The sequence below is a fragment of the Penicillium bovifimosum genome, assembly GCF_028826915.1.
Source record: "Penicillium bovifimosum strain IBT 22155 chromosome Unknown utg000001l_segment0_segment0, whole genome shotgun sequence".
In the NCBI taxonomy this organism is placed as follows: Eukaryota; Fungi; Ascomycota; class Eurotiomycetes; order Eurotiales; family Aspergillaceae; genus Penicillium; species Penicillium bovifimosum.
The window spans coordinates 260,556-287,429 of record NW_026622710.1 but is presented as its reverse complement, the minus strand read 5'-3'; the positions used below and the strand labels follow the sequence as shown (position 1 = coordinate 287,429).

Genomic DNA, 26,874 nt, shown 5'->3' with positions numbered 1-26,874 from the left:
GCTCGTGACGGAATCCGAGTTCGGGAGATAGCGTCTTATCTCCGTATCTCGTCAGATCGACCTTGAACCTTACAAAGTTCCAACCTACACTTCCAGTACATGCAGCACATATTGGCCTTCTACAGTCCCACTCAATTTACAGCTGATAGCGACCATGCTCCACGCGACGGGCACATGCCGCGCATACGCGCACTTATTCCCGAAGACCCTCAAAGCCGCACCACCAACCACGCGCGCATACTGCACCCCCCAGCTATTCACCCACCGAGCTTGTCTACGATCCCAGACGATATCCACCAGACAACCTCCATACCATACACCTCCAACCAAGCGCACATTCTCCTCAACCCACCACAGCCACTACCAAAGACAATACCAATACAACCGATTCCAAGGCCCGCGCCAACAACTCCTCTACCGGCTCATCCAGAATGCAAAACCGCACCATTTCGTCATTATTGGCGTCGGAATATCCGGTGTCTATATATATAACACGGAGACTGTCGAAATAACAGGTCGACGGCAATTCAACTTCATCTCTCGCGTCCAAGAACTCAAAATGGGCGAAGAGAGTTACCGTGAGATCCTCGCTTCTGAGCGCGGGAAGGTTCTGTCTGATACACATCCGCTGACTCGTATGGTCAATGGTGTGTTGCAGAGGTTGATTCCACAGGCGGAGGTTGAGGGCGCTGAGTGGAGGGTTCATGTTATTGATGATCCTAAGATGGTCAATGCTTTTGTTCTTCCTGGGTAGGTATTCTCTTTTCTTTTCCTTTGGTGTTATGTGTTTGGTATAGTGGAACATTTGCTGATATTGGTTTGACTAGTGGGAAAGTATTTGTCTATACGGGTATACTGCCTGTTTGCAAAGATGAAGATGGCCTAGCTGCTGTTCTAGGACATGAGATTGCACATGTTGTAGCTCATCATCCTGCAGAGCGTGTGAGCAATAGCTTCCTTACACTTGGGGCTGTTTTTGCTGTCTCGTTCTTGTTTGATGTTTCCGGACACTTTTCTTCTTTTCTTTTGAATCTTATGTATAGCTTGCCGAATTCGCGGACGCAGGAGGTAAGTTGTATACATCCTGATTCTATTCCCTGATTCTGTTTCTGTGGTTGGCTAACATTGTGAACTGATCTAGGCTGAAGCAGACAACATCGGACTTAGTATGAAACCAGAAATGATGATTTAGGAGTCTGACTAACAATCTCAGTGATGATGTCCAAAGCCTGCTTTGACCCTAGAGCAGCTGTTGAATTGTAAGTTATAACTGAATTGCATCTTGGACTCGGACTATACTCATACGCATACTAGATGGGCTCGCATGCACGAACAGGAGAAACAGGCTCCGCCACAGTTCATGTCCACTCACCCATCGGTAAGTCTGGATAATATTGGTATGTACTAAGGGAGTATAGCTAATCTGTGGCAGAGTTACAATCGAATGGAAGCTATTCAAGGATGGTAAGATCCTGTCGTCCCCAATGATCAATGTGATATGTGATCAGACTAACTTAATGGATCAGGCTTGACAAGGCTGAAGCAATATACGACGAGAATGGGTGCAGGGCTACCCAAGCATATAGTAAGGCCTTTCCCTTCAAGTTATATACTCTTTATAGGAGGCTAATCTCTCCAGTGCCGGGTTTCCATTCTGCTTATAACTCGGTTCGCAGGTCTCCTTTCTGAGGTGAAATGGCCAGATCTATGACTGGTGTGAATGAATGTATTAATATTATGAAGAGTCTTCCCTCACAGAAGATAGAATCAAGTCAAAATCCTTCTCGAGCTACTGCCAGAGTTCTGCATGATCGAGGCGTTTGGTATTCGTATGATTACGGCCGATGCGATTACTACAGGTCTTCATGAGTTTTGCAAGACCAAAAAGGTCAACACATGGTTTTGCTTCGCTTCTCAGATCCTCGATGTCCATCATATGCGTCACAGCACTCTTAGTGCATTTGATCACCGTCGGATGTCTGGACTGCGTAAAGAACTATCGATGACTACCTGAAGGGTTTCCAGATCACACCCTCCGCCCAAATTCTGGCCCAAGGAGGGTGCTGAATACATCAAAGATATACGTTTTACCGTGGAATCGAGATTCCATGTATAAGCGAGTGATCACTGAGACACAACCTACTACCTATGAGGGTTATCTTATGTCTGGGTTGACTTGGATTAATGAGCTTATCTTCATGATCGATGGTCTACTGTGATGGCTCTATCATGGTTCATATGTTTGATGCTGTCGCATCCTAGTGTACACAATGTATACAGTATTGTACATCACTTCAGCGCCATAAGCTTAGGAGGTAACCCAGGCTCAAAGCTCACATCATCCCACCGATCCTCCAACTCGACAAGACCCTTCCTGGGAACATTAGCCGGCAAACCCCTCTCCTTAGCAAGAGTATAAACCGCCCGACCAGCATCTACCAAACCATCCTGCCTTAGCAGTATAGCGAGAATAAGACCCGCAGCACCATCCCCCATCTCCCAAGCAAGCTCATACCAATCAATGGCATGTTTCCGATAATCCTCCCTCGAAAAAAAAGGATTAATCTTCCCATCCGCCCATTTCACAATCGACTGCACCCAACTAGGACCCTTTCCAGGATTCTCCGCCTCCCCAGACTCCGCCGCCCTCCTCTCAGCCAGCGTGGGAATCTCCCCCTGGGAAATCTTATAGTAGAAATTGGCCAGATACAGACACGCAGGGAGATGTCCAGTAACAGCCGCTATACTCATATTTGACTCATAACCATCCCAGTCACTAGTCTCAAGGAACAAGATAGCCAGATCAGTCAAAGCAACGGGATCATGATATTCTATAGCAGCATGCATCATAGCAGCCTTCATATCCTCGAGGCCGTGCGTCTGTGAAAGGGCGAGACTTGCCATGCGCACGGGCGGGTCGATGGAACCCCCTAATGTCAGGTCTTCGAGAGGGTGCGGTGGCACGAGCGAGGGCTTGGTGTAGGGCACGATTTTGTTTTTTAGGAGGTCGACGGCGCCGGCGTAGTCGCCGCGCCAGAGGAGGATTTGAATGTAGAGTGTGATTGCGGGTGGGAATTCGTCGTGTAGGGCGAGATCTTTGAGTTGTGCTATGCATTCGGTGTTTAGTTGGATGTCTGAGTGGTGGCGCAGGTAGTATGAGACGGTGTGGACGATTGCGCGCCGGGATCCGGCTCTTGCGCAGGCGCTTTGGGCCCAGATGAAGATGTTGTGGGCTTTGGGGATATATGCGTCGCTTAATCCTAGGAAGAGGGACATTCGGAAGAGGGCGTCGACGTCTGTGGTATTATGATTAGTATTTTTATGCAGAATTGGTTTCTCTGTTCTTTTCAAACTTACCTACTGAGATGGCCCGGATGGTATTCGCCGTGGGAAGCTTGGAGTGAGCAGATACGATTATCTCTTGAATCACTCTGTCGAATGTCTCCAAGTTGATGCCCGGCGGCATCAACGTTTGGTGGAACTCGTATAAAGCTTTTTTGTTTTGGTTGAAGGCATTGAGCGAGTCCGATACATCTGATGTAAGGTGATCAATGACAAGACCACTGCCGTCGATTCGCAGTCCCTCTTTGGTTCTCCAACGTTGCCCCTGCGTAGGATTTTCAGCGAGATGTCTGGCGCGTGGTGATCGACGAGGTCGAGCCGACCATATCGGGGTCGTGTGAAAGGCTCGTTTCGAGGGTTGCGCGTTGACAGCTGTGACTGGTGCGCCATGGCGGAGCATATGGACTTTCGGGGAGCATTGGAATAATCGACACCATTGTAATGAAAGCAATGGTTTAGACATGGCGAGGTTGGTGGTGAAGGGTGGTGGGTGAGGGGAATATTTTGAAGTTCGGAGAAGTCACGAGCTCCGAGATTTTGGCCCGGCCATGTCAAGACTCGATTCTCACCATTCAAAGTCCATTCTACACAGTACACAGTACACCCCAGGTTTACAAAGAGAATAAAGCGTGCTAAATGCATCAATTAACCAAAGACCTCTGTACCAGATAGTCCCCAACAATGCGTATAATGTACATTTTGCCTTGAGGCCAAACACAATAAAATGCCCATCTCAAGCAATAAACAGACAAAGCGAAGGACATTCACCCCTCCAATCTATATCCCCCTTAGTAAACCATCTACTCCAGAACAGCCTTAGCACCAAGCGCCTTAAGCGTCTCAACAATCTTCTCCGCCTCCTCCTTGGGCACAGACTCCTTCAGCACCTTAGGCGCAGACTCGACAAACTTCTTGCTGTCAACCAACGACAGACCGAGCATGGTCTTGATCTCCTTGATCACCTTGGGCTTGGAGGTAGCCTCGAAAGACTCGAGCTTGATGTTGAACAGTGTCTTCTCCGCGGCAGCAGGGGCAGCCTCCTCCTCCTCGGCGACGGGAGCGGCCGCTCCGGGGGCACCGCCGGCAACGGCGAAGCCGCCGACTGGGAGATCGGGGATGTTGAGGCGGGTCTGTGATTGTCTTAGCACATTGAATTGGGCAATCAATTGGACATATCAAAGGGACATGAGATTGATGCAATTGCGTTTGCTTCCGGGACTGAAAGACTATAAAAAAAACACACCTTCAAGCTAGCAACCAAATCGGCAGTCTCCAGCAGAGTCAATGTGCTGATCTGGTCGACAATCTGGGAGATCTTCGGGTTCGTAGCAGCGGCCTGGGTGGATTCACTGCGCCGGCTGCTGGGTGTGCGACGGGTTGTGAGGTATGCGGAGGTCGCGATGCGCAGGGAGGACGGGCGGACGGAGCCGGAGAGCTGTCTGGCGCAGCGGGCTGCGGCCTGGGTGGTGAAGGACATGGCGGAGGTGAGGGTGAGGTCGGGAGCTCCGGAGATGGCTGGATTAGAGGAAAGTGGTGGGGATTGGAATCGCGGCTCGTTGATATCAAGACCGAAAGGAAACATTCGAGGAAAATCTGGGAGTGGCACGTGATCTGTGCCTTGATGCCTCAGGCGGATGTTTTATCAGGCAAACAGGCGAACCAACACGATACATAGTGACAACTTATAATCGCTTTGGTGTTGATTGTTACTTCTTACTCCTAGAATTGAGCATTGAACTAAGAAAGCAAATGAATACCTGAAGAGAAAGTAACCAATTTACAATTCAAAAAAGCCGTATCGTCGTACGAAGATCTATCAGGCCTATTACTGTATACAAACAGCTCGCTCCTTTTTAATTTAGTCCTGGTCCCAGTCACCTCCACCCTGCGGAGGCTTAGGACCTCCAGCCTGTCGCGAGACAATGATCTGGTCAACGCTCAGCACCGTCCGGGCAGACTCACTAGCCAAGCGAATTGCAGACATCTTCGTAGCCATGAGATCTAGAATACCCTCCTCGACAGTGTCCAGAGTGCCGTCAGACTCGCCAATCTCAAGATCCACACCCGTAGTCCAGTAAGGATCCTCCTCTTCAGACGAGCTGCCTTCCTCCTCGGATGACTCGCCGGCAACGGGGGCGCGGTGGTGTGCGGTGTACAGACGCGAGAGAACCTCGGTGGCATCGAGACCGCCAGACTCGGCGAGCGTCCGGGGGATGACCTCGAAGGCCTCGGCGAACTTGCGGATGGCGTGCTGGGGCAAGCCAGGGGTTCGATCGGCGAAGTTGGAAATGCGCTCGACGAGCTGGATCTCCGTAGCACCGGCACCGGGCACGAGACGGGGGTCCTTGGTGATGGCCTTGACAACATTGACGCCATCGTCGATGGCACGCTCGACGTCCTCCAGGTGGTTCTGGGTGGCGCCGCGCAGGACAATGGTGGCTGTGCGGGTGATAGCATTGACGTCCTCCTGGCGGAAGACGGTGACTCGGTCACCGCCGATCTCGGTGGTCTCGACGATGTCGATCTGGCCCATCTCATCGGGCATGGGGGCACCCAGACGGGCCAGGGGTGTGGCACCGACAACGCGGCACAAGCGGCGGAGCTCGAACTTGGACAAAATCTTGATAACCAGGATATTGAAACGATTGAGGTAGTGCATGGCCAGATCGCCGACAGTGGAGCCGGCAACGACCACGCGGAGACCGGAGTCGTAGAGCTCCTTGATGGCAGTCTCTAGACGCTCCTCCTCACCGGTTCCAAAGTCCATCATCTCCTGGGCGTTCTTCAGAAGAACCGTGCCCTTGGTCTCGGTCTGGCTGATATCGATGGGGCAGCTGAACACGCCAACCTTGGCCTTGCTGGCCTTCTTGACAACTCCATCCGGTGGCCGGGGGAAAACCATGCCCTTAATCACTTTCGACTGTTCCAAACTACCGCCCATAATCTTAACGACTCGCACGTTGTCGACGTTGAAGTTGGCGGGGTTTTTGGGCAACACAGCCAGAACGGCTTCCGCAACCAATGCAGCCAACGCATCCTCGGTACCGGACTGCTTAGAAGCCACCACTGTGCGGAGAGCCTTGCTCAATTCTGCTGTCGATCGCATATCCTGGAGTCTGTCGACCTCGAGTTCTAGACGAAGTTAGAATCCCCACTTGTACATCGACCACACCACTTATCGATAAACATACCTTCTAGGGTAGACAAGGCAAAGTTCTGAGCCTTCTCGTATCCAGAAACAATATCGCTCGTCGTCAGACCCATGCGGATCAGCTCCTCTGCCTTCTTCAACAGCTCACCAGCCAGCATAATAACCAAGTTGGTACCATCGCCCATCTCCGCATCCTGCTGCTGACTCGCCATCACAAGCAGCTTAGCAGCGGGGTGCACAACATCGAGCTCGCGGAGAATCGTAGCAGCGTCGGAGGTCAGGATCATCTTCTGCAGGTGGTTGATGACGATCTTGTTGCGGCCATAGGGGCCCAGGGAAGTCTGGACTGTACCGGAGATAGCCTGGCAGGCTTCGATATTACGGATGACGGCTCCATCTTCGGAATCGTGGCTAGATAATAAGACACGGCGTTAGTCAATTGCTTCTTTTCGAACCGCTTTTGAGGAGGGCCAGATAAGGAGGTCCCTATTTGCGGTGGGTTTTCGACTTTTTCCAACTCACCTCTGGTACCCGGGCTTGAAAAGACCCCCTTGGGAGGGACCGGGAATTGTGAGAGACATGATATTAGGTCGCGTTCGAGGAAATGCGACTGGATATCAAAAGGGTTGATGTGAGGGAGAGAGCTGTTGTGTCGGGCAATTTTTGGAGCTGCGGTGGTGGGTTTGCTCCGTTTGCACGAGGGGGAGCCAGATGCTTGGCGGGCGAGATATAGATCGGCATACACAGTCCGGAGTACACAGTACTCTGTAACTACACATTGGAGTCTCAATTTATTATGTTCTTTGGACTGGAGAGTGGAGTCTGGATTAAGGATTTTATTTTCTCGGTTTCTGTATGCGAGGGAAAGACTCTTGAAAATATCAGGAAAAGGCGAAATACTCGACCCTTGACCAGGCAGAGAGAGAAATGGCATATACTCGGGTCTCAGACAATAAGATCCCTCCGCAAGATAACCTAGCATGCTTGGCACAGGGTAGACTGTTAATGATACACACTATTCCCTAGAGCGGTAAGCAAAACCATAGCAACCACAAACGATCAAGCTGCCCCAGATATCCCCGGTAGCTCTTAAATAGCTAGCTCCATTGAGAACCTGCTTCAGACAAGAATGCAAGCCGATGTTCGGAGCGCCATTGTCGGCACCAGGTTGAGAGGCGAAGTATTCTTTGACGAGATACTGTAAACGTTTGAGTGACCGTCCGCTAGCGCCAGCTAGCTGACTACCTGTCTGGGATGGGGATGGTTCGAGGAGTGATAGTCATGGAGCGACAGTCGAGCAGACTAGACAGCCGAGACACGGTCAGAGAAGCATTGTCTCCGTCTTGTCGTAAAGCAGGATAGGTAATCTGGTCCAACCCAAGAGCGATGATAAATTTCGGTAGAGGTCAGCAGTCGACTGAGGAACATGATAGGCTCAGTTGTATTCGCTGGAGGGGGCTTGGATAAGTCGAGGTGAGCGTAGTCTTTCTTGACGTGGTAGATAATGACGCCGAAGCCGGCCTCTTGCGAGGCGTCAATGTCCACATATGCTTGCCTAGTACTGTTCCAGTGCACCTGTCAGGTCTCCGCTTTTATGGGCCGCGGAAAACACTTTCCAGCAATTTGCGACATAACGTTTCAACCTCTCCTGAAAGCCGTCCGTTTCACCTTCATTCGCGGGATCTATCTGTCGAAGGAAGTGTTCCTTCGGAGAGACATGAAGTTTGTGCAGGATCTTCACATCCTCAACACTAAAACCCTTGCAAAGGCTTCATAGTCGTCCTCTGTGAAGCGTTGGATTCTAAAGAGATTCTCCTCTTGCCTGTTTATTTGTATCCAGGCCGCGAGTAGATTATGTTGATAGGGCTCGTCGGCAGCCCCGTCCGGAAGCCGGGCCAGTCAATACCGTCAGACCGTGACAGTCGTGTCTTCATGGGCGCAACGTGGTACTCACTACTCGGCATATATGAGCAGAATCGATTGCAAGGCGGCGCGTTTTGCTCATCTGGTGCAGACGGGCCAGGCTTAGAGGGTCGTTGGAAAAGTTGCTTATCATCCGGGTGCCACTTGGCCGGGATGCTTTCTGGAGTATCAGACATCCTTCCTCGTTGTTGGGAGCCCAGGTGTGGAGCCGTCAACTGCGGGCGAGGCCCAGGCGGTACGGCTTCGCCTATGCTCTTCTCATCTTGCGGGACGAGCTCGTGTCTGTTTTTCTTTTCTGACCTGTACTCGTGGTTGAGTTTCTTCTGTGTTGAAGAGTTGAAGAGTTCGAAAGAGAAAGAGAAAGAGCTCCAGGGTTTGGAAGGCCCAACTAGCAAAAAGTTAAACTCATGTGACGCTTACCGGACAAGCTATCTGACGCAGCAAAGTAATTCACCTCACTACCGAGCTGGCAAACCGCCGAGCTGACCTCCAAAACACATAGTAAATGCGATATATTGGTAACGTCCCCATACTGGCTTGAACTGTTTCTCATTATGTTGGTTATTCTGGTAGCGCTCGGACAGCGCTGAACCCGAGCGCTACCAGAACAAACGACATAATGAGAAACAGTTCAAGCTAGTAGTATGGGGCGAAGACCCCAGAACGATCAAGATACTGCGGGGACCTGGAACACTCCTCCGGGACCACAGCAGGGGAAGGGTGCCTACTCTGCGAGAATGTTACGCGGCCAATGATAACGTAAGTCCCGTTATACGAACCGATGCGGGCCCTGTCAAGTAATACCACGGGTGACGGCCCGACGGGGGCCTGACGGTGGACTCGATAACCTTACACAGTACTGTGGAGTGTGGACATTGGGGGAGCAGCGGCATGGGTTCGGCTCCCTGTTGTACTTGTAGCGGTGGCAGCACATTACCTCGGTTTCATCAGGCTAAGAGGGAGTGGACAGGGGAAGTATGCCTGAAGGAGGAGGTCACACTGTCGAAGTCTAATAACTAGTATCTAGTAGTAGTGTCTTGGAAGAAACGGTGTGCATGAGTGTTTGTCTCTCCGGAACATACTAGTGCCGTTCCGCAGCAGGGAGATCACATGGCCTGTCTTGGCAAGGAGGGACCTCGTTTCGTCACACAGCTACCTCCCCACTAGTTACAGTATAGATCCTAGTTATGACCCCAAAGACCTAATGCTTCAAGCTTGTTGAGTTACTTGTTACTGTGTTGTAATTTGCCTCGCAGCCTCTTTTACTATGTGTTTTGGAGTGGCCAGCTCTCTAAGATTTGTCTTTCGTTTTCCCCAATGGATTCACTCTATATTCTTCCTTTCCACGCCTGAGCAACATTCATATCTCATATCACATCGTAGTCCATATGGAATTGTCAGGATTGACAGTATAGAGCAAGATCAAACGCCTCAAGAAACACCAGGACACATCATACAACAACCAAGTACCTTGACGAAGGAATCACTTCCTCTTCTTCCCCTTCCCTTTCCCATGTCCCCTAGTCTTCAACTCCAAAAACCCCATCTCCTTTAATCCCTCCGCCAAAATCGACGAATCCCTCATCCCCGGGAAATCCTTCGCAGGATAAACACGAAAAGCATCCGACCAGGCCTCTGCAAGAATAGGCATCGATTGTCCCGTATCCTCGACTGACCCCCAATTCATCAACCGGAACTGCAATCTATACAGACCTGCAGAGCGAATTGACAGATCCGCGAAAATAAAGAATGTCGCTGGTTGATGGAGACGGGATGCGTTGTTGTTGTTATGAGGGAGAGGAAGGGTTGATGATGGATGTGTTGGGGCGGAGTTTGGGTCTGGGTCTGCGTCGACGTAGAAAGGAGACATGAAGGCTTTGCCGGAGAGGAGGGGTGTTGAGAGGGGGTCGTCTGTTCGGGCTATGTCGTCTTTTTCTTTGTCTTTGTCTTTGTCTCGCGTCCGGGTGGGTTCTGTTTCGGACCAGGAGGATGAGGTGGATACCGGGAAAAGGAGACAGCCTACGGTGAAGCGGGGGTCTTGGAGGAGGTCTCTGTCTTCTTGGGACTTGGAGTCGAAGTCTGTAAGGAGGATTTGGACGATTGGGGGTGGATCGACGGGGCGACGGTCGCGGTCGCCTGCGCCGCAGGCTCTTGCTGCGATGGGCTGTTGACGGATGTGCAGGTGGTATCTGGACTGAGTGGATGGACGTCTTGACTGTGGAGGAGGAGATTGGGGTACTGGTTCGTGGTGGAGGAGCTTGTCGAAGCCGTGGGGCATTCTGTAGTTTGCGTTCCGGGATTGGGGTTTTAATTCTTGGTGGGTGAAGGGTAGCATGGGATTGAATGCATGCGTTGTCGTGCTTTTATCTGACCAGACGGGGCTGGGCATTGCCGTGGAACTGCTGCTGGGTCTGTATGGGAAGTCAGAACGTTCTTGCAGGGGTATCGTGTCTTCTGGCTCTGTCTCTCTCTGCGTTGTGTAACCTGTCACAGATGTGACGTGAGAAGGGGAAATCTCGAGCCAAGGGACAACACCATCAGGACGGACCACTGACAGATAAGAGGTTCGGATCGACAGCAACGAAAAGAGAGGGACTTTACTGGGACTCCACGTCGTACGTCCGGCTCCGGTGACCATCATAGTCCCGGGCAGGGCCCAACGCTGGGTTGATTCTCTCTTCGTATGGGTTGTAATGATCCCGGGCTTCAGAGCTTGCCGGGGGTGGATGATACGTTCGCAGCGGTAGCGCCTGTTGCGTAGGCTGGAAGTTGATGTACGCATTGTCGGAAGGCAGATAGCGTGGGTCTGCACTTCTTTCCGAAACCAAAGCCGGAAGCCGGGGACCAAAGTGCGTTGTGCTCTCGTAGCCCGCATGTTGAGGTAGAGCATGTCGAGGCTCTTGTCGGTATGGATAGGGGAAAGGTATCGGTCCGCCGTGTTGGGTGCGGGGAGCCGAGTCAGGGTGAGGCCATTCCGGCGTGGGACGCCCACATTGCTGTGATGGTGGCCGCGACATCTATCCTCCTCTTCAAGAGCCGACAGGTGCTCCCTGTGTTATTCCGTGGGTATTGCGTAGTGCCGGATTCGGATTGGGTTCGGCTGAGGCATTGGATACAACCCAAGTCAGGTAATCAAAGAGAGAGGTCAATGCTTCCTGGGCAGAATTATATAGGTACCAGGGGACGCAAGGAAGTGAGTAGCAGAGAAACACGTCAAAATGAATGCATATCCTGGAATCGGTGGTCAGAACAAAGGCATCTGATAAGCCACATGTGAATGCAGTCGGTTAACGGCCAGACCAAACCCACTCCGAATAGCGTTTCTTCCGGGATGTAAGATTGGAGCTAGTATTTCTCTCGGGGGTTTTCCTTGATCACAGATGTTCCCACTTCAAACTGAAGCACTGGAAGATTGTCCACGCACAGTAGGCTAACATTCCACGGTTTCTCCAAGACAGCCAATCATCCCAAGCTGGATATGACAGGGGATACGAGTGAGACTGATATCGAAGTCTAGAAATTTCTTTTTGCCGGTTGACAGAGCCACAGCCTTGTACGGAGTACAGTGCGCTATGGTCTATATCCACCGATGATGACAAAAGGGAAGAGCCGGGGGAGGGAACGGGCCGAGTGGGCTTCGCCACGAGAAGGGGAGACTACCAGTCTAAGTGGGTGCCTGTGACATGGGTGTGGGATGTGCCTCCATGATTCAGGTGCGTGGTGGATGCGCTAGGTCTGTTCCTGACAGAGACCGGTGCCCAAATGTCTCTGATGTCTCGAAAGACGGTCAGGCAATGGAATATAAGTGGAAGCCGTTCTGCATTGTGGAACTCTCATGTGCAATTAAGAAGCTTTCCCTCGGAGACCGGGATACTTGAAGTATCTCTTGTCACTTTCGATGCCTTGTCGCCTGTTTTGACCTATTAGGATATGCTTTGCAGGGCCAAAAAGAACAAGGCAAAAATGAAAAATGAATTCAATGAAAAAAAGGCATGACAAACCGACAAAGTCCTTTGTTTTCTGTGCCTTTTACGAACCGGCTCAACCGGCCGAATTGTATCAAAGAGGAAACTATCGCCTTGTCCTATGTATCTTTGGTGTGGTCTCTGATAGGTGTAAATTGCCCCTGTAACGGGTCATTCGAGCAGAAACCTAAGACGAAGAAACCGATGTTGGGACATGGCTCACGATCATTCGTTGACCTGTCGGGATGTTGACCGACAGGGCTTCGAATGAGACAGCCGGAATCCGAGTTTGAGTCGTAAGTGGCTGGCTGGGGTCGTGAGGCGCGATCATTGGTGTAAGACGGTTACTTGGCAATCCTTCAAGACCTGCCCCCCACATCGGGGAATCTCAATGCTGCATCTAGCCTCACCGAGTCACCGTGGGCTGACCTTGGCGAATAGTCCGATAGTACTCCGTAGATATTTGGTTTCGGAGTATAGTTGAAGAGCATAAGGTGTATCACTAGGAGCAAGCTTTCGGAGGAAACGCCGAAGCATATTTCGGTAAGTTCGCAAGTGTACGGAGTACGGAGTAGCTTCCTGGAAGAGAAGTCAATTGGTCTTGCGCCCTCCACTTGTGGGTCTGTGGTCTTCCACGCGGCACGCCCCTTCTAATGGGGAACCAAGGAAGTTTTCTGGAATTTCCGCTGTTCCGATCGATCTAGTACGTACCGTCAAACAAATGCGGTTGGAGGTGAACAACTGGGTTAGATATAGCTAGACATATGTGAGCATTTCGCCCCGAAGAGAGGAATATTTGTCCCATCATCAGCTTGGGATCCTGCAAAATGCAAACATAAGCGGAGTTGGCCGAGATCATTTGAGCTCCGACATTCGTCGGCAAATGTGGGGACTGAGACTTTGCTAGCCTCCACCGTAGGTTCTCATGTGTATGTTGAAGCCTTGTAGGGTTTAGAACAGGCGCAGATCATCAATGCAAAGTTTTCCCTTTCCTTTAACATGCACCGCCAGACATGGTGGCTGCGGTAGTCGCGCTAGCCACGGTGTAGTTTCCAAGAATGAAAGGATTCATAACGGGTCATGCCGCATGCAAGATGTTGCTGCATGATACTGCAAATGTAGGAAATTTGACTCTTCATGTGCTCATTATCACATCAAGGCCTGCAATAGGAAGAGATGTACAGACTGGATCCCCATTCATAGTCGGACACGTCTAAAACGTCAAGGGGTGGCGTAACCCTCATCCTTACGGTCGATCCTGAGTGTTGCATATGGCGTGAGCGGCTTGGACCTTGCTCGTCTTGTGTGCCCTTGTGTGGAAAAGCCATCTCAGTGCGTGTCGCGAGCGACGAACATCCCTGATGGGGATTGAAGACCGAGATGAGCCGAGCTGGGATCAGCATCCAAGAGATCGGGAGTGTCGATCAGTACACAGTACTGATGATTGGTAGTCACGGGTTGGCAGGACCCTTCCTTGGTGGATTCTACGATATATTGATGCTGCATTGGGTATGATGTTGCGATGGGTATGGTGCTGCAATGGGTATGATGCTGCAATGGGTATGATGCTGCGATGGGTCTTGCCGAGTTGCCGTATTGTTGATAGATGAAGAATAGAGACAGAGAAACTCAAACAGCCTGATATACTGTGAAGACTATGCCCGGTCGTGACTTGACGGGAGCGGTGAAGCTGAGTATTTGAGGAACTAGGAAGTAGCCGAACTCCCGAGGTTTCTGCCAAAGCTTCCTCCCCTCCCACAACACCACTACACCAATACATTGCAAGTATAATGTAAGGGAGTATTGATTCCAGTTATATGCACAGATTTCATGTCTGCATGCTCACTTGAGTTCATGCTACTGGAAAACCGCTCAAACTCTAGATCGGGTTGATATACGTCTCGGTCACAAGCTTCCCTACGACTTTGGGAAGAAGTGGATACCACGACGAGACAATGCTATTCAATTGAGGTCACTTAGCGATGGATGAGACCTCCGGCGGGAGAATGCGTGCCGGCACAAGCAGCCTGACGAAGATCCTGACGCCATGGACATTGATACCGGTACCACAGGTCCACAAATGCCCTTCAAGGTCGCCATACAGCGATTAAGCTTAACAAATCAGATGCGCAGGTCTAAGGCCGTTAAACTGGTATCCCGAGCGTGAAGTATCCAACAGCATGGGAAATGCAAAATGGTTGTATATATTATATGTACGACTCGGAATGCAGAGCTCTGCTTATACAAAAGTAAAAGTATCACCTCCCTTCTCGCGCAACATATTCCCAGTACGGGACGTGCCAACAATACGCTCCAATTTCAGCGCATCCCACTTCGAGAACAGTGCACGCACACCACCCTCGACAGCCTCGAGTAATGCCGCCTGATCAAGACCTAAGAACCCAACAATCTCACTGTAGAACAACGCATTATCCGGCAGCCCGTACATCACCACACGCTTGACGCCACGGATCTGGTAACGACGGAAATGGTGCGCACGCTCGGTATACAGTAGGACAGAGTGACGGCCCGACATGAAGTGACTGCGGGATCGGTTGGCCTCTTTCGGCTCGGTGTACTCGGAGACAGCGCCAAAGGAGACATTTGTTGTCTGCGTGGAGGTGGCGAAGTGGTTGCGCACGCGGACGAAGTCGAGGTAAGACGGAATGAAGATGAGGGTGCCGGTACCGCCCTTGCCGCGCCCGTGTGTGATGTTCTTCACCAGCGTGGACAGGATGGTTGTAGTGAAGTGCTTGAAGCGCGCGTCGGGGTCTTTGATGGGCGAGAGACTGTCAATGCGGGTGAAGGTTTGCTTGACGGAGACGGGGAGCGGGAGCTCGGTGATGGCGCCGGCGTAGGTTGGGGTTGCTTTCAGGCGGCCAGAGGCGTTTTGCATATGCGATGAGAAGAGGGCATTGATCTCCGGGGTGATGTGAGCTGAGATCACTACGGTCTGTCGGACGTGGCGGGCTTGGTTGTCCAAGTACCAGTTGCGAACGCGGCCGAAGTCGCAGCCGTGCGTCTCCTTCGGCTGCAAATTCAGGTGTTGGAAGATGTAGTCGACGTGGTCCCAGTTCTGCATGAGGAGGGCGTCGGCATGGTCGACGATAACCATCTCGATGGACGAGAGGAAATCGTGATCGCGCTTCTTGGCGTCGGCCTGGTCCATGATCGTTCGAAGACCCAGTGGACTGGCGAGGATGATGTCGGAGCTATAGAATTGCGCGAAATACTTGACCGTCTTGCGGGTGAACTTGAGACCCAGTCGGAACATGTCATCGTCGTTACCACCGAAAAGCTCACGGAAATCCTCTGTCTTGTGCTCCCACGACTCATCCTCTGGTGCCGAGAATCCATCGGTGAAGCGCTTTTTGTTTTCTTGCTGTTCGGGCTGGTAGATCCGAGTGATCGCATCGAGAACCTTCACACACGCTTGGCGGGTTGGCAGAATGTAAAGCACCTTGGGTCGGGTGAATCCCTGATCACGGCACTCGATGTCGGTATCTGGGTCTTTAGCTAGACGAGCGTTGTTCTTGAGGACTTGGTCTCGGGTCTTCAGCAGGTGGTTGACGGCGTGCAATGCCATAACCTCACGCAACTCATTCGCGTTGGAAACCGACCGAGCACCATATAGAACGTCTTGGTAGTCAAACAAATAAGGCGAAATAGTCTGGACTTGACCAGTGATTTTGGGCAGGATCTCGGCCGCGCGAGGCTTTAGTTTTTGCTTGAGCTGTAGTTGGATGTTAGCGTAGAAGAGACTATGGATAGATACAGATCAAATACCTTAACGTTGATTGTACTCTTCATCGGCGGAAGAAATGACGCGCTATTTGCTCCAGTGTCGGGAACGGTATGAACCAGCCGTAGCCCATCAACCTCTTTCTTGATCGACGCCCACTTATTCGATTGAATAGGCTCGATCTGCTTGGTCAGATCTGCGCTCTCCGGTAAATTGAAGTGTTTCTCGAAAGCGCCAGTTGGGTCCTCGTCATCATCCACAGCCTCCTCTTCTTCTTCATCATCAGACGGCGCTTGCGCTTCTAATTCGGCATCGACCTGCTCGGGTTCCTCCGCTGTGTTTGCCATTTGGACTTCCTCGTTGGAGCCAGTGGTGACCTTGCGCTTCTTCCGAGCTGGGCCACTTGGTTCATCTGTGTGAAGTAGCTGAAGGAGTTCATTATATGGGCGTTCGGTGCTTTCTTCTTCGTCGCTGCTGGAGGACTCGTCGTCCATAAGGGTATCATCAACCAACTCCTCTTCTGATTGTTCGCTGGCATTATCATCTCCAGATGAATCGTCCGATCTGGCGCATGTTAGCCATGTCAAACTTGAAGCCCAGACATAAGAGACTCACTCGGACTCGTTCAATCGCGAAGTAGCGAAGGAGCGACCACCACGGCCACGACCACGACCACGACCAGGGAAACCACCGCGACCGCGACCACGACCACCGCCACGGCCTCTAGTCCCTCTAAAAGATCCACCACGAGCAGGCATATTGGTAGACAATCAAAGAATGGAAGTTCCAAAATAGCTCGTTCTGGCCGATATGAGAATTTTGGGGGCTTATCTTATCTTAGCGTGAAATTTCCCACACACAAAGAATCGGAACAATCAGAGCGCTCACTCCACTTCAAGGAAAAATTGAACCTCCGAGAATTGAATTTGGCTTGAATCTTGAACCTGCAAGATACATATCACCCCCCATAAAATTCACAATGGCCGAAGATTCTTTCCTTCACCTCGCTCGTCCTTTGGGCCCCGTTAGCGTGGGGACCGCTCCTACTACTGCCCCTCTTAACGTGGTGATCCAACCTCAGGTATGTTGCATGTGTTCTATTTGATCTGAGGGGTCAAGCTCATACCCCCCCAAAGGCAGTCTTCTCCATTCTCGACCACTCTCTCCGCCGTAATGCCGATCAGGAACGAGTCATCGGTACTTTGTTGGGAACACGATCTGAGGATGGAAGCGAGGTTGAGGTCCGATCCGCCTTCGCCGTCGGCCACTCCGAGGCTGAGGACCAGGTCGAGGTCGACATGGAATATCACAAGCAGATGCTGGCTTTGCACTTGAAGGCCAACCCCCGCGAGGTCCTGGTTGGCTGGTACGCCACTGCCTCCGAGCTCAACACCTTCTCCGCCTTGATTCAGAACTTCTACAGCGGCCAGGGTGACGGCACATGGCCTCACCCCGCCGTCCACTTGACAGTCTCCACCGAAGCTGGCAAAGACCTCGAGACCCGCGCTTACATTTCCGCCCCCGTTGGTGTCACCGCCGAGCGTGCTGCCGACAGCGCCGCTTTCATCCCCGTTCCCTACGAGCTCCGATACGGCGAAGCCGACAAGAGCGGTCTTGAGTCCATCGCCAACGCCAAAGATGCCGAGGACCGTTCTGCGACTATCACTTCCGATATTGAGTCTCTCGAGCGCGCTGTTGAGGAGGTTCTCTCCATGGTTGACCGCGTCGCGCGCTACGTCGAGTCCGTGATCGACGAGGAGACCCCCGCCTCCACCGCCATGGGCCAGTTCTTGTTGAACGCTCTCGCTCTCGCCCCCAAGGTTGAGCCTGCTGACATTGAGCGTGACTTGTACGTTGAAACTACATTCTATTCGCTCATGTATCTGATCACTAACTTTCCACAGCAACAACCACATCCAGGACGTCCTGGTCGTTTCTTACCTCGCCAACACCGTTCGCACACAGATGGAGCTTTCCACTCGGCTAGCCACTGCCCAACTCACCCTCGGCGGCGGCGAAGGCCCCGCCACTGGCGAGGGCAACCGCCAGCGCGGTGGAAAGGGCGGCAACCAAGGCGGCCGTCAACGTCAGGAGCGCACTGAGGAGGCCCGCGCATGAGAGATTCCCCACAGCAAGAATTAGGTAACGCTTATGCATAATGTGATCAATTGCGAAAGGAACTTCCCGCCTTTAAGTGGACGATGTCGCCTCACATTTCCGTTCTATTCTACCCCATTTCCTCCTTGACGTTATTACTTCTTCCGCTTCTTTGTTTACTATCTATCCCTCTACCGCCTTCTTCCTTTCCCCGCTTTTTTCCCGGCTTCTACCTTTTCTTTTTTTGCTCGCGAGGCTTGCATGTTCTCTCCAGAGTTCACGGACCCCTGGTCACGTCCCATTAACGGCTTCGAGCTCGGTCCCTTCTAACCATACGCGGTCTACGTTACGTGGCATCTTGGAGTTGAGGCCGACTTTATATCGTGATTGATATCTCTGGTGGTTGTGGCGGTTGATGACGCTGATGATGTACCCTTCAGCGATAGAGAAAATCGGGGAGTGATAAGCCTAGACTGTTGAGAGGCGATCGCTCCCGTTTACGAAGTCGCATCTTTCTAGGCGCGGCGTTTTCAGTTATGATGAAATGGACATAAAAGTTCTAGAGCTTCCTCGTATTGCACTGTGTAATGGCAGGCTCATTCACCATTTACCCTTCAGCGGATCAAATGCTGTAGAAAGACCCAATAGGAGGCACTGTGCACTGTCATCACAACATTTAAGAGGACTGCAAAATTGCTTGGCATTGATGTTGCCGAGAATGTTTGCCTGCTTGGAGACTTCGCCCACTCCACCGGATTTAACTACGCAGTGAATGCCTCCTGGTACTCAGCAGGAACCCTCCCAGCTAGAGTCGATACGACAGTCTCGGGTGACCGCTGAAGTCTCAACGCAATTACCAATACCGACAGCCCGGTGTGGGGAATGGATCTGTGGAGATAGTGTTAGGTCCACTAGTTAGCGCCGTAGTCCTCAGTAGCACGTCCACACCAGTCGCGGCCAGTGGCCAGCCTGCGAGGATATCTGTGACCAGATCGTGATGCTATGTATAACTTGTCTCTGTGACGCGACGCGACTCGGACACTAGTTCCATCGGACTGGCCTCGAACAATCTTCCACGACACCAATCATGAATTTTTGAGGTGTCAGGTAAAAACCAGAGATTGAGGTGCCCAGAATATATGCTTCAACCCTGCGGGAGGGAGAGAGTCCGTGGTAGAAGGTGGCGGCGAATATCAAGTCTGACTGTCTGGGAGTCATAGCTCTAATCTATGAGGACTGATGAAGACATAAGAGTAGGCGTACGTGGAATTGAAATGTTGACATGTTGTGTAGAATGTAGATGTTCGTCCATGGCTGTGTGGGGAAGGGAACGGCCCCAAACCTTAATTGACTACTCTAATTTGACTATGCGCAAGCTCGCGAATATCATCCATTTGATTAACGCCTGACGGGTATTATTGTGATTTGCTAAGCCTAGCAATGAAACCCCTTGATGTTGTTGACCAACAACTCATCAGAAAAACCCATCCCAACGCCATAACCCAATTATCCATGTAGAGGACAAAAAAACAAAAATTCGTATCTCATAACCCCATCCATTGCAAACCTAACCAGTCTTGCGCTTCTTCGAAACCGATTCCTCAGTAGCATCGGATCCACGACGATTCGCCTTCTTGCCCTTGCCCTTACTCTTCTTAGTATGAGCAGCAGCGGCAGCGGCTTCCGCAGCCTCAGGATCCTCGCCAGCAGCAGCAGCAGCAGCCGCCGCAGCGGCAGCACCCTTCTTGCCAGCTTCCTTGGCAACCTGATCATCATTTTGATCGAACGCCTTACGCGCTTCCTTCAGCTCGCGCTCCATGCGCAGGAGCTCCTGGACACGGCCGAGCTTGTTCGGGTCACGGCGGAGGGCGAAGCGGAAGTCTTCGACTTTGATCTTCTGGCGGCGAGCGTGGTGCGCGACTTGGCCGGCGCCGTGACAGAGTTCCAGCACGAAGTCGGTGATGATCTCATCGAGGACGCGGACTGTCTCCGGGAGGGGTTCGGTGGGGAAGCTTGGGTGGGGGCTTGGGTCGCCGTAGGCCAGAAGGAGGAGACGAACTGTGTAGATTAGTTCTGCGCTTCGCTTGATGGAATCTCTCCTGATGAGGGTATGCGGATGGGTTGCGGGACTTACGCTCATTCTGGAAGTTCATCTGGCCCTTGTGGCGGGCCATGCGAGCACGTGGTTCAGCCATCTTGGGCTTGTTGGACTTATCCTCGTCTTCGTTGTCTTCGTCAGTCGAAGTCGAGTCCGACTTTGATATGAGAGATGGAGTGGGCGATGAAGGGCCTGGAGTAGGTGAGGAGTTCGATGGTTGAGGTTCAGGGGCTGGAGGAGGGAGGGTTTTATAGGGGACTCCAGGACGAGGATCGATTGTTTGCGTAGGATTCGAAGGCGGCGAGCAAGTCGGCGAGCAAGTCGGCGAAGCTATTTCCTCATTTGGCAGGCAAAATGACACCTGCTCGGGCGGGAGGTCCGTGCGTTCGGCGGACATGGCGGGCAGAATATGCTTGTCCTTGGCACATGCAACTGGCAACATCAACTGTCGCAATTTCGCTCTGCCTAAGAAACAGGCGCGGATTTGACGATTGATCACGATGGTAAGTTGTGGATGAGCTAGGCTTGATGCAAATGCTCACTGGTCACTGTCGCGAAACGTGCAACGCCGTATTTGCTCGGCACCGGAATGGCTTCAATGTGCTAACTATCGCGATTGTTTAGACGGCTCTTTTCAACTTCCAGTCACTGCTACTTGTGATTCTGCTCATAATCTGTACGAGCAGCTATGCACACTCAATCATGCCCGGAATCATGGATCGGAATCAGAATGGGTGGGTACTCACTTCGGAATGCGGATGCGGAGAGGGTGGAAGTGAGCCGGAACTGACACTTCGTTAGGGTCTTTGGGATCTTCTGGAAATGTGCAAGAGTTGGAGAGCGGCTCAGCCCGTATGTGAGCATATGCTGTGTCTTGATGGCTGTGAGTGTCCTTCCTGTGGGTCCGGATCTATGAACAGTGAGACTGATGCTGCGTTGCACGCAAGGTCTCGATCTTCTTTGGTGGTTAAACTACTCGCTGGAGGCGTTGGGAGCAACGAAAGCGAGGCGAAGGGAAATTACGATTGGATGCCTGGAGATCAAATAGGTTCGATACAACGTGGCCGTTCCTAATACATTCGGACACTCGGCAGTTGGACCATTGAGACAGTCAGATTATCCAACTTCACATTCGGTGACCTCGAAATAATGATGCAGGTTTCTTACTCTATGTGATGCACTTAGAGACGTTCAGACGAACAACAAGTATTTGATGATGCAATGTATAGTACATGATATGCAGATTTACAAAAGTCTGACTTCTTTAACACCAGTCGGTCAAAGATGCTTCAGGTCGCTCATCCCGCAAAGGCAATATAAAAGACAAAAGGGTATCCTGTTTTACATCTTAGGCTTCAACTTCAACTCCAGCTTCTCCAGCCCACTGTCGATCAGCTCATCACGCTCCTTCTGATCACTGTGCACGTCAGAAGTGGGCTCAGAAGCAAGAGACATGCGAGCTGCATCCGATGCAAGGCTCTCATCCATCTCCTCGATCGCTACCCAAAGACGTTCAGGATCGCGGAGATAGCGCAGACTCTTCATTGTGTAATGATCAATGGCGAAGCCTTCCTTCTCCATCATCGTAATCGCAGCAGCTGTCTCGGGAATATCCTGCGCATTCGCGAAGCCGTTGATTATAGTATTCCAGGTCACCTGGTTGTACTTCACATCATGCTTGGCCATCATGTCTCGAACCTTCTGTGCTGCGTCAGGCTGGCGACTGTAATTGAAGGCACTGAGGAGGATGGTCCAAGTGCGCGGTGTGGGCGCGATAGGCTTGATAGCTTTGCCCTCTGTAGTCTCCTTCGGGAGGGAAGATGTGTCGAGCATGTCTTCGACAAGACGTACGCTAGACCGCAGCCCACGGCTACTCTTGCGGTAGGCGATGAGGAACTCATTATAGACGTGGTCGGTTTCGACCAAAGGAGCAATGGATGGGTGCCCCTGCTGCACGAGCTCGCGGAATCTGTCGTACATGTGATGCACTTGTGAGATCCGATTCCGGCAGCGGAAGAATGTTGCGATCATGAGGAACAAGGATACCGGAGACGGAGGGGTCTTGAGTTCGGGTCCATTGTTTGGTGGGGGTGTATATTGGGGAGGGAGGAGAAGGAGCTCTTTTAGTGGTGTGATGTCGTGAAGTTTGGTGTACATGTCGAGCATGGAGTAAAAGACTCCAGCAGGATCGCTCTCCGGGTCGATATGCTTGGCGGTAAAAGTGAAATGGGCATGGAAAATCTTGCTGAAGATGTAGGGATGCCTTCGTATTTCCTCTTGCATCTCCACTTCCTGAACTAGCTCGTCCACACGACCCCGGTCACCTCTGGAAACCGCATCAGTGAGCAGAGTCACGTAGGTGTAAGAGTCAAATTCGTGGTTATGAAGTTTCATGAATTGTAGCATATCCGCTCCCAGTTGTGGATCGCCAGTCTTGTAGGCATTGGCCAACACAAGATTCATCATGTCCCGGTCAGGCTGTACGCCCATCTTGAGAAGCCGTGGAAGGATCTTGAAATTGCGTCCTTCGGCTTTATCCTCAACGGTGTCCAGAGTCAGGAGTTTGCAACAGTGTCGTACGACTCCTTCGGAATCCAGAGAGAATTCTGGGTCATTGATCTTGCGAACATATTCGAGGGCTTTGAGAGCATATTCCACGTCCTTGAAGTGCGTGAATTGATTCATGTAGCAGAGTGCTGTTTGCGCTTCCATCGTGGTCCCTCGCTCGCCCATCAGGCGGAAACTTTCGTATACACCCAAGAAGCCAGCTCGACGGATGTATAGACGTATGCCCTTCTGCGGCGGGGATATGATTGGCCAATCTTTTGGATCCAATGTCGCTGCAACAACCGAGTCGAATGTGAGGGGGCCGCTCTGCCAATCTCGGAGTTCTTCGTAATGGAACTTCTCCAAATAACTCAAGCAATCAACAATCATAGTCATATCTGGCTTTTCCTGGGGTTCAGTTGTGACGACTAGGAACTCCAGGACCGCTGCCGGGTTATGTTGCAGCAGCCAAATGGCTAGGCGCTGCCAGGCCCAGGCCCTGGAAGCCCGATTCATGGCCAGCCATGCTTCTCGGAATTTGCCTTGACAGTCATCAAGGAGAACAGCTAGCAGCTGCTCGCCGTCTTCTCTCAATTTTGGCAACGCAGAAGGGTGCAAGACCTCACGTTGCTCTTTCTTGGCATGGTAGATCGCCGAATAGGCCTCCTTCCACTGACGGAGTCCCAGTTCACGCGTATAAATCGAATTCAATCGGGTCGCAAGTGCCAAATACAGCCCTCGGTCTGTCAAGTATTTACTCTTCTTTAGAATTTCGCGGTTGACTCTCTCAGCCGCCATGGCCACAAGCTTGGGGTCGGCATGCCGCACATATGCCACCTTTTTCATTTTGTCCTTCGTTATAATAGGTGTTGATGAAGACCGCTGAAATCGGGCTCTCCGGGGATGCCCTGACGGCTGTGAATATCCATCGTGCTCGTGCGCTCCGACCTGGTCTGGTTGTTGATTTGGTGGTGGCCGTGAACTGCTGACCGTATCGCTGGCATTTCGATATGAAGAGGAGTCCAGAGCATCAGGTGCTGCGCCAGGTTCTGTGACTGCATGATGTGTTGACAGGCGCGCTCTATAACCAACGTTCACTGTCCCCGACTCGCGGTGCCATCGGCCTGGGCTCCGACATTGCGGCGAGAGCAATCCGTTAAGACGGGTCCGGACGAGTTGGTGCGGGCACGACGACATTCAGGAGTATGATATCGCATACATCTGTGGAAGAAACAACCAAGACGAAAGGAAAAGCTCTCAATATTGTTCGGGAAGAGGAAAGTCAAAGACCAATGCCGGACCGAAAGTTGAGTTCCGCCCGATTTTGCCGTGGCTAGTGTGTGGCGCACCACATTTTATCACTCCGCCATCGTCTTCAACTTTAAAGTAGCGGAGGAGCTTGGGATTTACTTCGACCACTCCAGTCCAATCTTTTTCTGGCATTTCTGTTCAAAGATCCTCTCGGCCAACCCCCCAACTTCCACTTGGAATCATGTCGTCAAACCACGCCAGCCTTGATGCGGCATCCACCGACCGCAAAGCCCGCCTCGCCAAGCTCGCAGCTCTGAAGCGAAAGCAACCCGAACCAGAAACGACCGAAGCTAGCGCAGAAGACAAGGAGCTGCCCGATGCCGATGCCCAGCCAGATGTGACAGCCAAGTATCTCTCTGGCCGCAACTACGACCCCGAGGCCCGCGGGCCAAAACTGGGCTTCGAGCAAGGTCCACATGAAGGCCAGGTGACTCTGGAATCCAAAGCAGCGGAAATTGCGCAAGCCACAGCAGAACAAGCGAAGAAAGATGCAGACGCTGGTGAGCCACTTAATCTGCTCAAACTACAACCGAAGAAACCCAACTGGGATTTGAAGCGGGACCTGGATGAGAAGCTCAAGATCCTCGATGTACGGACGGACAACGCAATCGCCCGACTCATTCGGCAGCGAGTAGAGGAGGCACAGCGTGCTTCAAAGGTGCGTGGGGCAACGTCTACAGGAGATGAGCAAGGAGAGGAATTAGGCATGGAGGGCAAGGCGCTCGTTGAAGGCATCCATATGCGCGAACGAGAGGAAGAGAAGAGCGACGAAGAAACGATTTGAACGTGATACCCTTGTTGCAGAAATGTGTGTGCTGTCTGTTCCTTCTACCTTTTCCTGTTACTATCTGCATCTGTCTTTGTGATTTGATCTTCTTTTTTTTTGGTCTTGGTTGAGGCGTCCAATCCAAGCCCAGGGCATACTGCACACAAAACTGAGGCGTTAGGAGGTTTTCAATTAGATATCTTCATTGGTCATCCATGCTTTTCATGCTTCATAGAAAGAAATTATCCACCGGGGTTTGATTATTTGGTACGCTGCCGAGGTAGGCGAATAGTCTTTCACTCCCGTCATGGAAATGCTAATAATACACTGGTTCGTATGTCATTGGAATAAGAGAAAGCGCCGTATCCCCAAGATTTTGCAAGGCAAACATGCCCTCATATGGTACAGCAATTCCTCGATTCCATTTACCGTCCGTGGTTCATAGCCTCGGTCAATCGAAGGCGCTTAGAGAAAGGACTCAGGCTTCGCTCGCGAGGAGGTTCTTGTTTCTGCGCTTGAGAATCAGGTCTGGATCGTCCAGACTGAAATTGGCGTGGTGGACTTGCTCGATCCCGGTATGAACGATCACGGGGGACATCCGGAGTCATAGAGCGCATATCTTTTATTCGCTCCTTGTCCAAGCTCCTGCTTCGGCGGCGTCTTCTCTCGCTGTGTCTCCCTGACCCACGATGCCGACCTCGTTCTTCAGGGCTAGACTCTCGACGTCGTCGCCGTGTGTTTCGGTCGTCAGCTGGCTCCCCAGACGGTGAGCGGGTCTTTCGCCCCGGTTGGGGTGAGCCTGTATGATCCTCACTAGAATCACTGTAGCGTCTCTTTCGAGTTTTCTCGGGTGATCTTGAATCGTCTCGACGATCAGTTTCGTTTGCGCCGTGTTTGCCGCGGTGGGGAGACGAGTCATAGGATCGATTTGTGGATATCGTTGCCACTGATAGAGACCTGTCCCGTTTCGGCGAGTGAGAATAGCGATCTGACAAATCCCCTAAGTCTTCCTTCCGGCCACGCTCCTCCTCTCGGCGGGCAAGCAATTCATCCGCTAAACCCTCTCTATGCGAAAGTCAGCGCAATTTCTTATTCGAATGAACGCATAGCATAACCATTCATAATACGTACTTCCGCAGAAGCTCATTTGGGTTGTCACTGGAGAGCTTGGGTACCAAGTCAGGGTTCAGTAGCTGCTGAGTCCGTGAAGGCCGCGGGATGTATGGGCGCTCTTGTGGAGGTGCCTTGCACTCGTAACTGTAGTGCCGTAAAACAAAGTCAGTGGACGACCTAAAGAGCATGCGAAGGAAGGCACATATCTCGTTTGAGGCATTTTTGGCACAGCGTGGTCGCGGTGGCTTTGTCAGGGCCTCGGAGCGTCGGGGCGTTGCGATATCGATTCATTGTAGTCTGTGGTATCTTATGTTCATGCAAGGTTTGGATGCCGGTAATGATTAGGGCTAGTATCAGGGTCTCGGCACTATTTCAACCAGGAGAAGAAGAGGACTGCAATGTAAATGGGATTGGCGCAAAGTTGGCGGCTGTCACTTATCTGAAGCCCAAAGGAAACTGTAGGCGCGCGATAGAGGCGGTCGGGCGCGGCATAATACACCCACTAATCTTCAGGCAATCAAGAATCAGACTTCGGATTTCCAACGCTCCTTCTCGGTCTTGAGGTTCATTACCAACATTCACATCATCTATCTCGGATGATCTGAAGTTGATCGGATACCCCAACGCTTATCGGATCTGAAGTTCTCCGCCGAAACTCAGTAGGAGACCTTCGTCTCCCATGAGCCAGCTTTGATAGTAAGTCACCGTGATCCGACTATCGAAAGTCTTCACTTATTCCACTCTGAATTGTCTCTCACTTGAATGGTTTTGCTGGTCTCCTTCACCGCACGTGATGCTAACTATACAATCTCCATAGCT

At 51.7% G+C, this 26,874-nt stretch overlaps 13 protein-coding genes across 13 annotated transcripts; 4 read left to right on the top strand and 9 right to left on the bottom strand.

The window, feature by feature from the left end:
* Positions 1 to 154: 154 nt before the first annotated feature.
* On the top strand, positions 155 to 1,711 carry N7515_000120 (M48 family metallopeptidase; the record flags this gene model as incomplete). The annotated part of the gene is made up of 8 exons (XM_056660864.1): positions 155 to 750; positions 828 to 1,068; positions 1,142 to 1,166; positions 1,214 to 1,259; positions 1,315 to 1,378; positions 1,433 to 1,464; positions 1,527 to 1,585; positions 1,677 to 1,711. 8 exons carry the CDS (start codon positions 155 to 157, stop codon positions 1,709 to 1,711), a joined length of 1,098 nt encoding a protein of 365 aa, XP_056526030.1.
* Positions 1,712 to 2,289: 578 nt separating this feature from the next.
* On the bottom strand, positions 2,290 to 3,805 carry N7515_000119 (uncharacterized protein; the record flags this gene model as incomplete). Its single annotated transcript, XM_056660863.1, has 2 exons — positions 2,290 to 3,296; positions 3,358 to 3,805. The coding sequence occupies 2 exons, from the start codon at positions 3,803 to 3,805 to the stop codon at positions 2,290 to 2,292; spliced, it is 1,455 nt and encodes a 484-aa protein (XP_056526029.1).
* A 337-nt stretch (positions 3,806 to 4,142) lies between these two features.
* On the bottom strand, positions 4,143 to 4,924 carry N7515_000118 (mitochondrial 54S ribosomal bL12m domain-containing protein; the record flags this gene model as incomplete). The annotated part of the gene is made up of 2 exons (XM_056660862.1): positions 4,143 to 4,472; positions 4,586 to 4,924. The coding sequence occupies 2 exons, from the start codon at positions 4,922 to 4,924 to the stop codon at positions 4,143 to 4,145; spliced, it is 669 nt and encodes a 222-aa protein (XP_056526028.1).
* A 276-nt stretch (positions 4,925 to 5,200) lies between these two features.
* N7515_000117 (chaperonin-containing T-complex subunit CCT8) lies at positions 5,201 to 7,074 on the bottom strand (the record flags this gene model as incomplete). Its single annotated transcript, XM_056660861.1, has 3 exons — positions 5,201 to 6,474; positions 6,534 to 6,904; positions 7,016 to 7,074. 3 exons carry the CDS (start codon positions 7,072 to 7,074, stop codon positions 5,201 to 5,203), a joined length of 1,704 nt encoding a protein of 567 aa, XP_056526027.1.
* Positions 7,075 to 8,319: 1,245 nt separating this feature from the next.
* N7515_000116 (uncharacterized protein) lies at positions 8,320 to 8,592 on the bottom strand (the record flags this gene model as incomplete). Its single annotated transcript, XM_056660860.1, has 1 exon — positions 8,320 to 8,592. One exon carries the CDS (start codon positions 8,590 to 8,592, stop codon positions 8,320 to 8,322), a length of 273 nt encoding a protein of 90 aa, XP_056526026.1.
* A 1,307-nt stretch (positions 8,593 to 9,899) lies between these two features.
* N7515_000115 (velvet factor family protein) lies at positions 9,900 to 11,433 on the bottom strand (the record flags this gene model as incomplete). The annotated part of the gene is made up of 2 exons (XM_056660859.1): positions 9,900 to 10,827; positions 11,018 to 11,433. 2 exons carry the CDS (start codon positions 11,431 to 11,433, stop codon positions 9,900 to 9,902), a joined length of 1,344 nt encoding a protein of 447 aa, XP_056526025.1.
* A 3,187-nt stretch (positions 11,434 to 14,620) lies between these two features.
* Positions 14,621 to 16,881, bottom strand: N7515_000114 (UTP25 family protein; the record flags this gene model as incomplete). Its single annotated transcript, XM_056660858.1, has 3 exons — positions 14,621 to 16,114; positions 16,168 to 16,687; positions 16,739 to 16,881. 3 exons carry the CDS (start codon positions 16,879 to 16,881, stop codon positions 14,621 to 14,623), a joined length of 2,157 nt encoding a protein of 718 aa, XP_056526024.1.
* A 221-nt stretch (positions 16,882 to 17,102) lies between these two features.
* On the top strand, positions 17,103 to 18,241 carry N7515_000113 (eukaryotic translation initiation factor 3 subunit F; the record flags this gene model as incomplete). The annotated part of the gene is made up of 3 exons (XM_056660857.1): positions 17,103 to 17,204; positions 17,260 to 17,972; positions 18,028 to 18,241. 3 exons carry the CDS (start codon positions 17,103 to 17,105, stop codon positions 18,239 to 18,241), a joined length of 1,029 nt encoding a protein of 342 aa, XP_056526023.1.
* A 1,546-nt stretch (positions 18,242 to 19,787) lies between these two features.
* On the bottom strand, positions 19,788 to 20,715 carry N7515_000112 (putative transcription initiation factor TFIID subunit 13; the record flags this gene model as incomplete). The annotated part of the gene is made up of 2 exons (XM_056660856.1): positions 19,788 to 20,278; positions 20,355 to 20,715. The coding sequence occupies 2 exons, from the start codon at positions 20,713 to 20,715 to the stop codon at positions 19,788 to 19,790; spliced, it is 852 nt and encodes a 283-aa protein (XP_056526022.1).
* A 79-nt stretch (positions 20,716 to 20,794) lies between these two features.
* On the top strand, positions 20,795 to 21,287 carry N7515_000111 (protein kish; the record flags this gene model as incomplete). Its single annotated transcript, XM_056660855.1, has 4 exons — positions 20,795 to 20,821; positions 20,943 to 21,052; positions 21,120 to 21,170; positions 21,266 to 21,287. Coding segments are annotated over exons 1-4 (186 nt in total), but the record flags the coding sequence as incomplete, so codon positions are not given.
* A 372-nt stretch (positions 21,288 to 21,659) lies between these two features.
* Positions 21,660 to 24,062, bottom strand: N7515_000110 (pentatricopeptide repeat protein; the record flags this gene model as incomplete). Its single annotated transcript, XM_056660854.1, has 1 exon — positions 21,660 to 24,062. One exon carries the CDS (start codon positions 24,060 to 24,062, stop codon positions 21,660 to 21,662), a length of 2,403 nt encoding a protein of 800 aa, XP_056526020.1.
* Positions 24,063 to 24,357: 295 nt separating this feature from the next.
* On the top strand, positions 24,358 to 24,960 carry N7515_000109 (CCDC12/cwf18 family protein; the record flags this gene model as incomplete). The annotated part of the gene is made up of 1 exon (XM_056660853.1): positions 24,358 to 24,960. The coding sequence occupies one exon, from the start codon at positions 24,358 to 24,360 to the stop codon at positions 24,958 to 24,960; it is 603 nt and encodes a 200-aa protein (XP_056526019.1).
* Positions 24,961 to 25,367: 407 nt separating this feature from the next.
* Positions 25,368 to 26,346, bottom strand: N7515_000108 (zinc finger CCHC-type containing 10; the record flags this gene model as incomplete). Its single annotated transcript, XM_056660852.1, has 3 exons — positions 25,368 to 26,007; positions 26,074 to 26,199; positions 26,258 to 26,346. The coding sequence occupies 3 exons, from the start codon at positions 26,344 to 26,346 to the stop codon at positions 25,368 to 25,370; spliced, it is 855 nt and encodes a 284-aa protein (XP_056526018.1).
* Between the last annotated feature and the right edge of the window lie 528 nt (positions 26,347 to 26,874).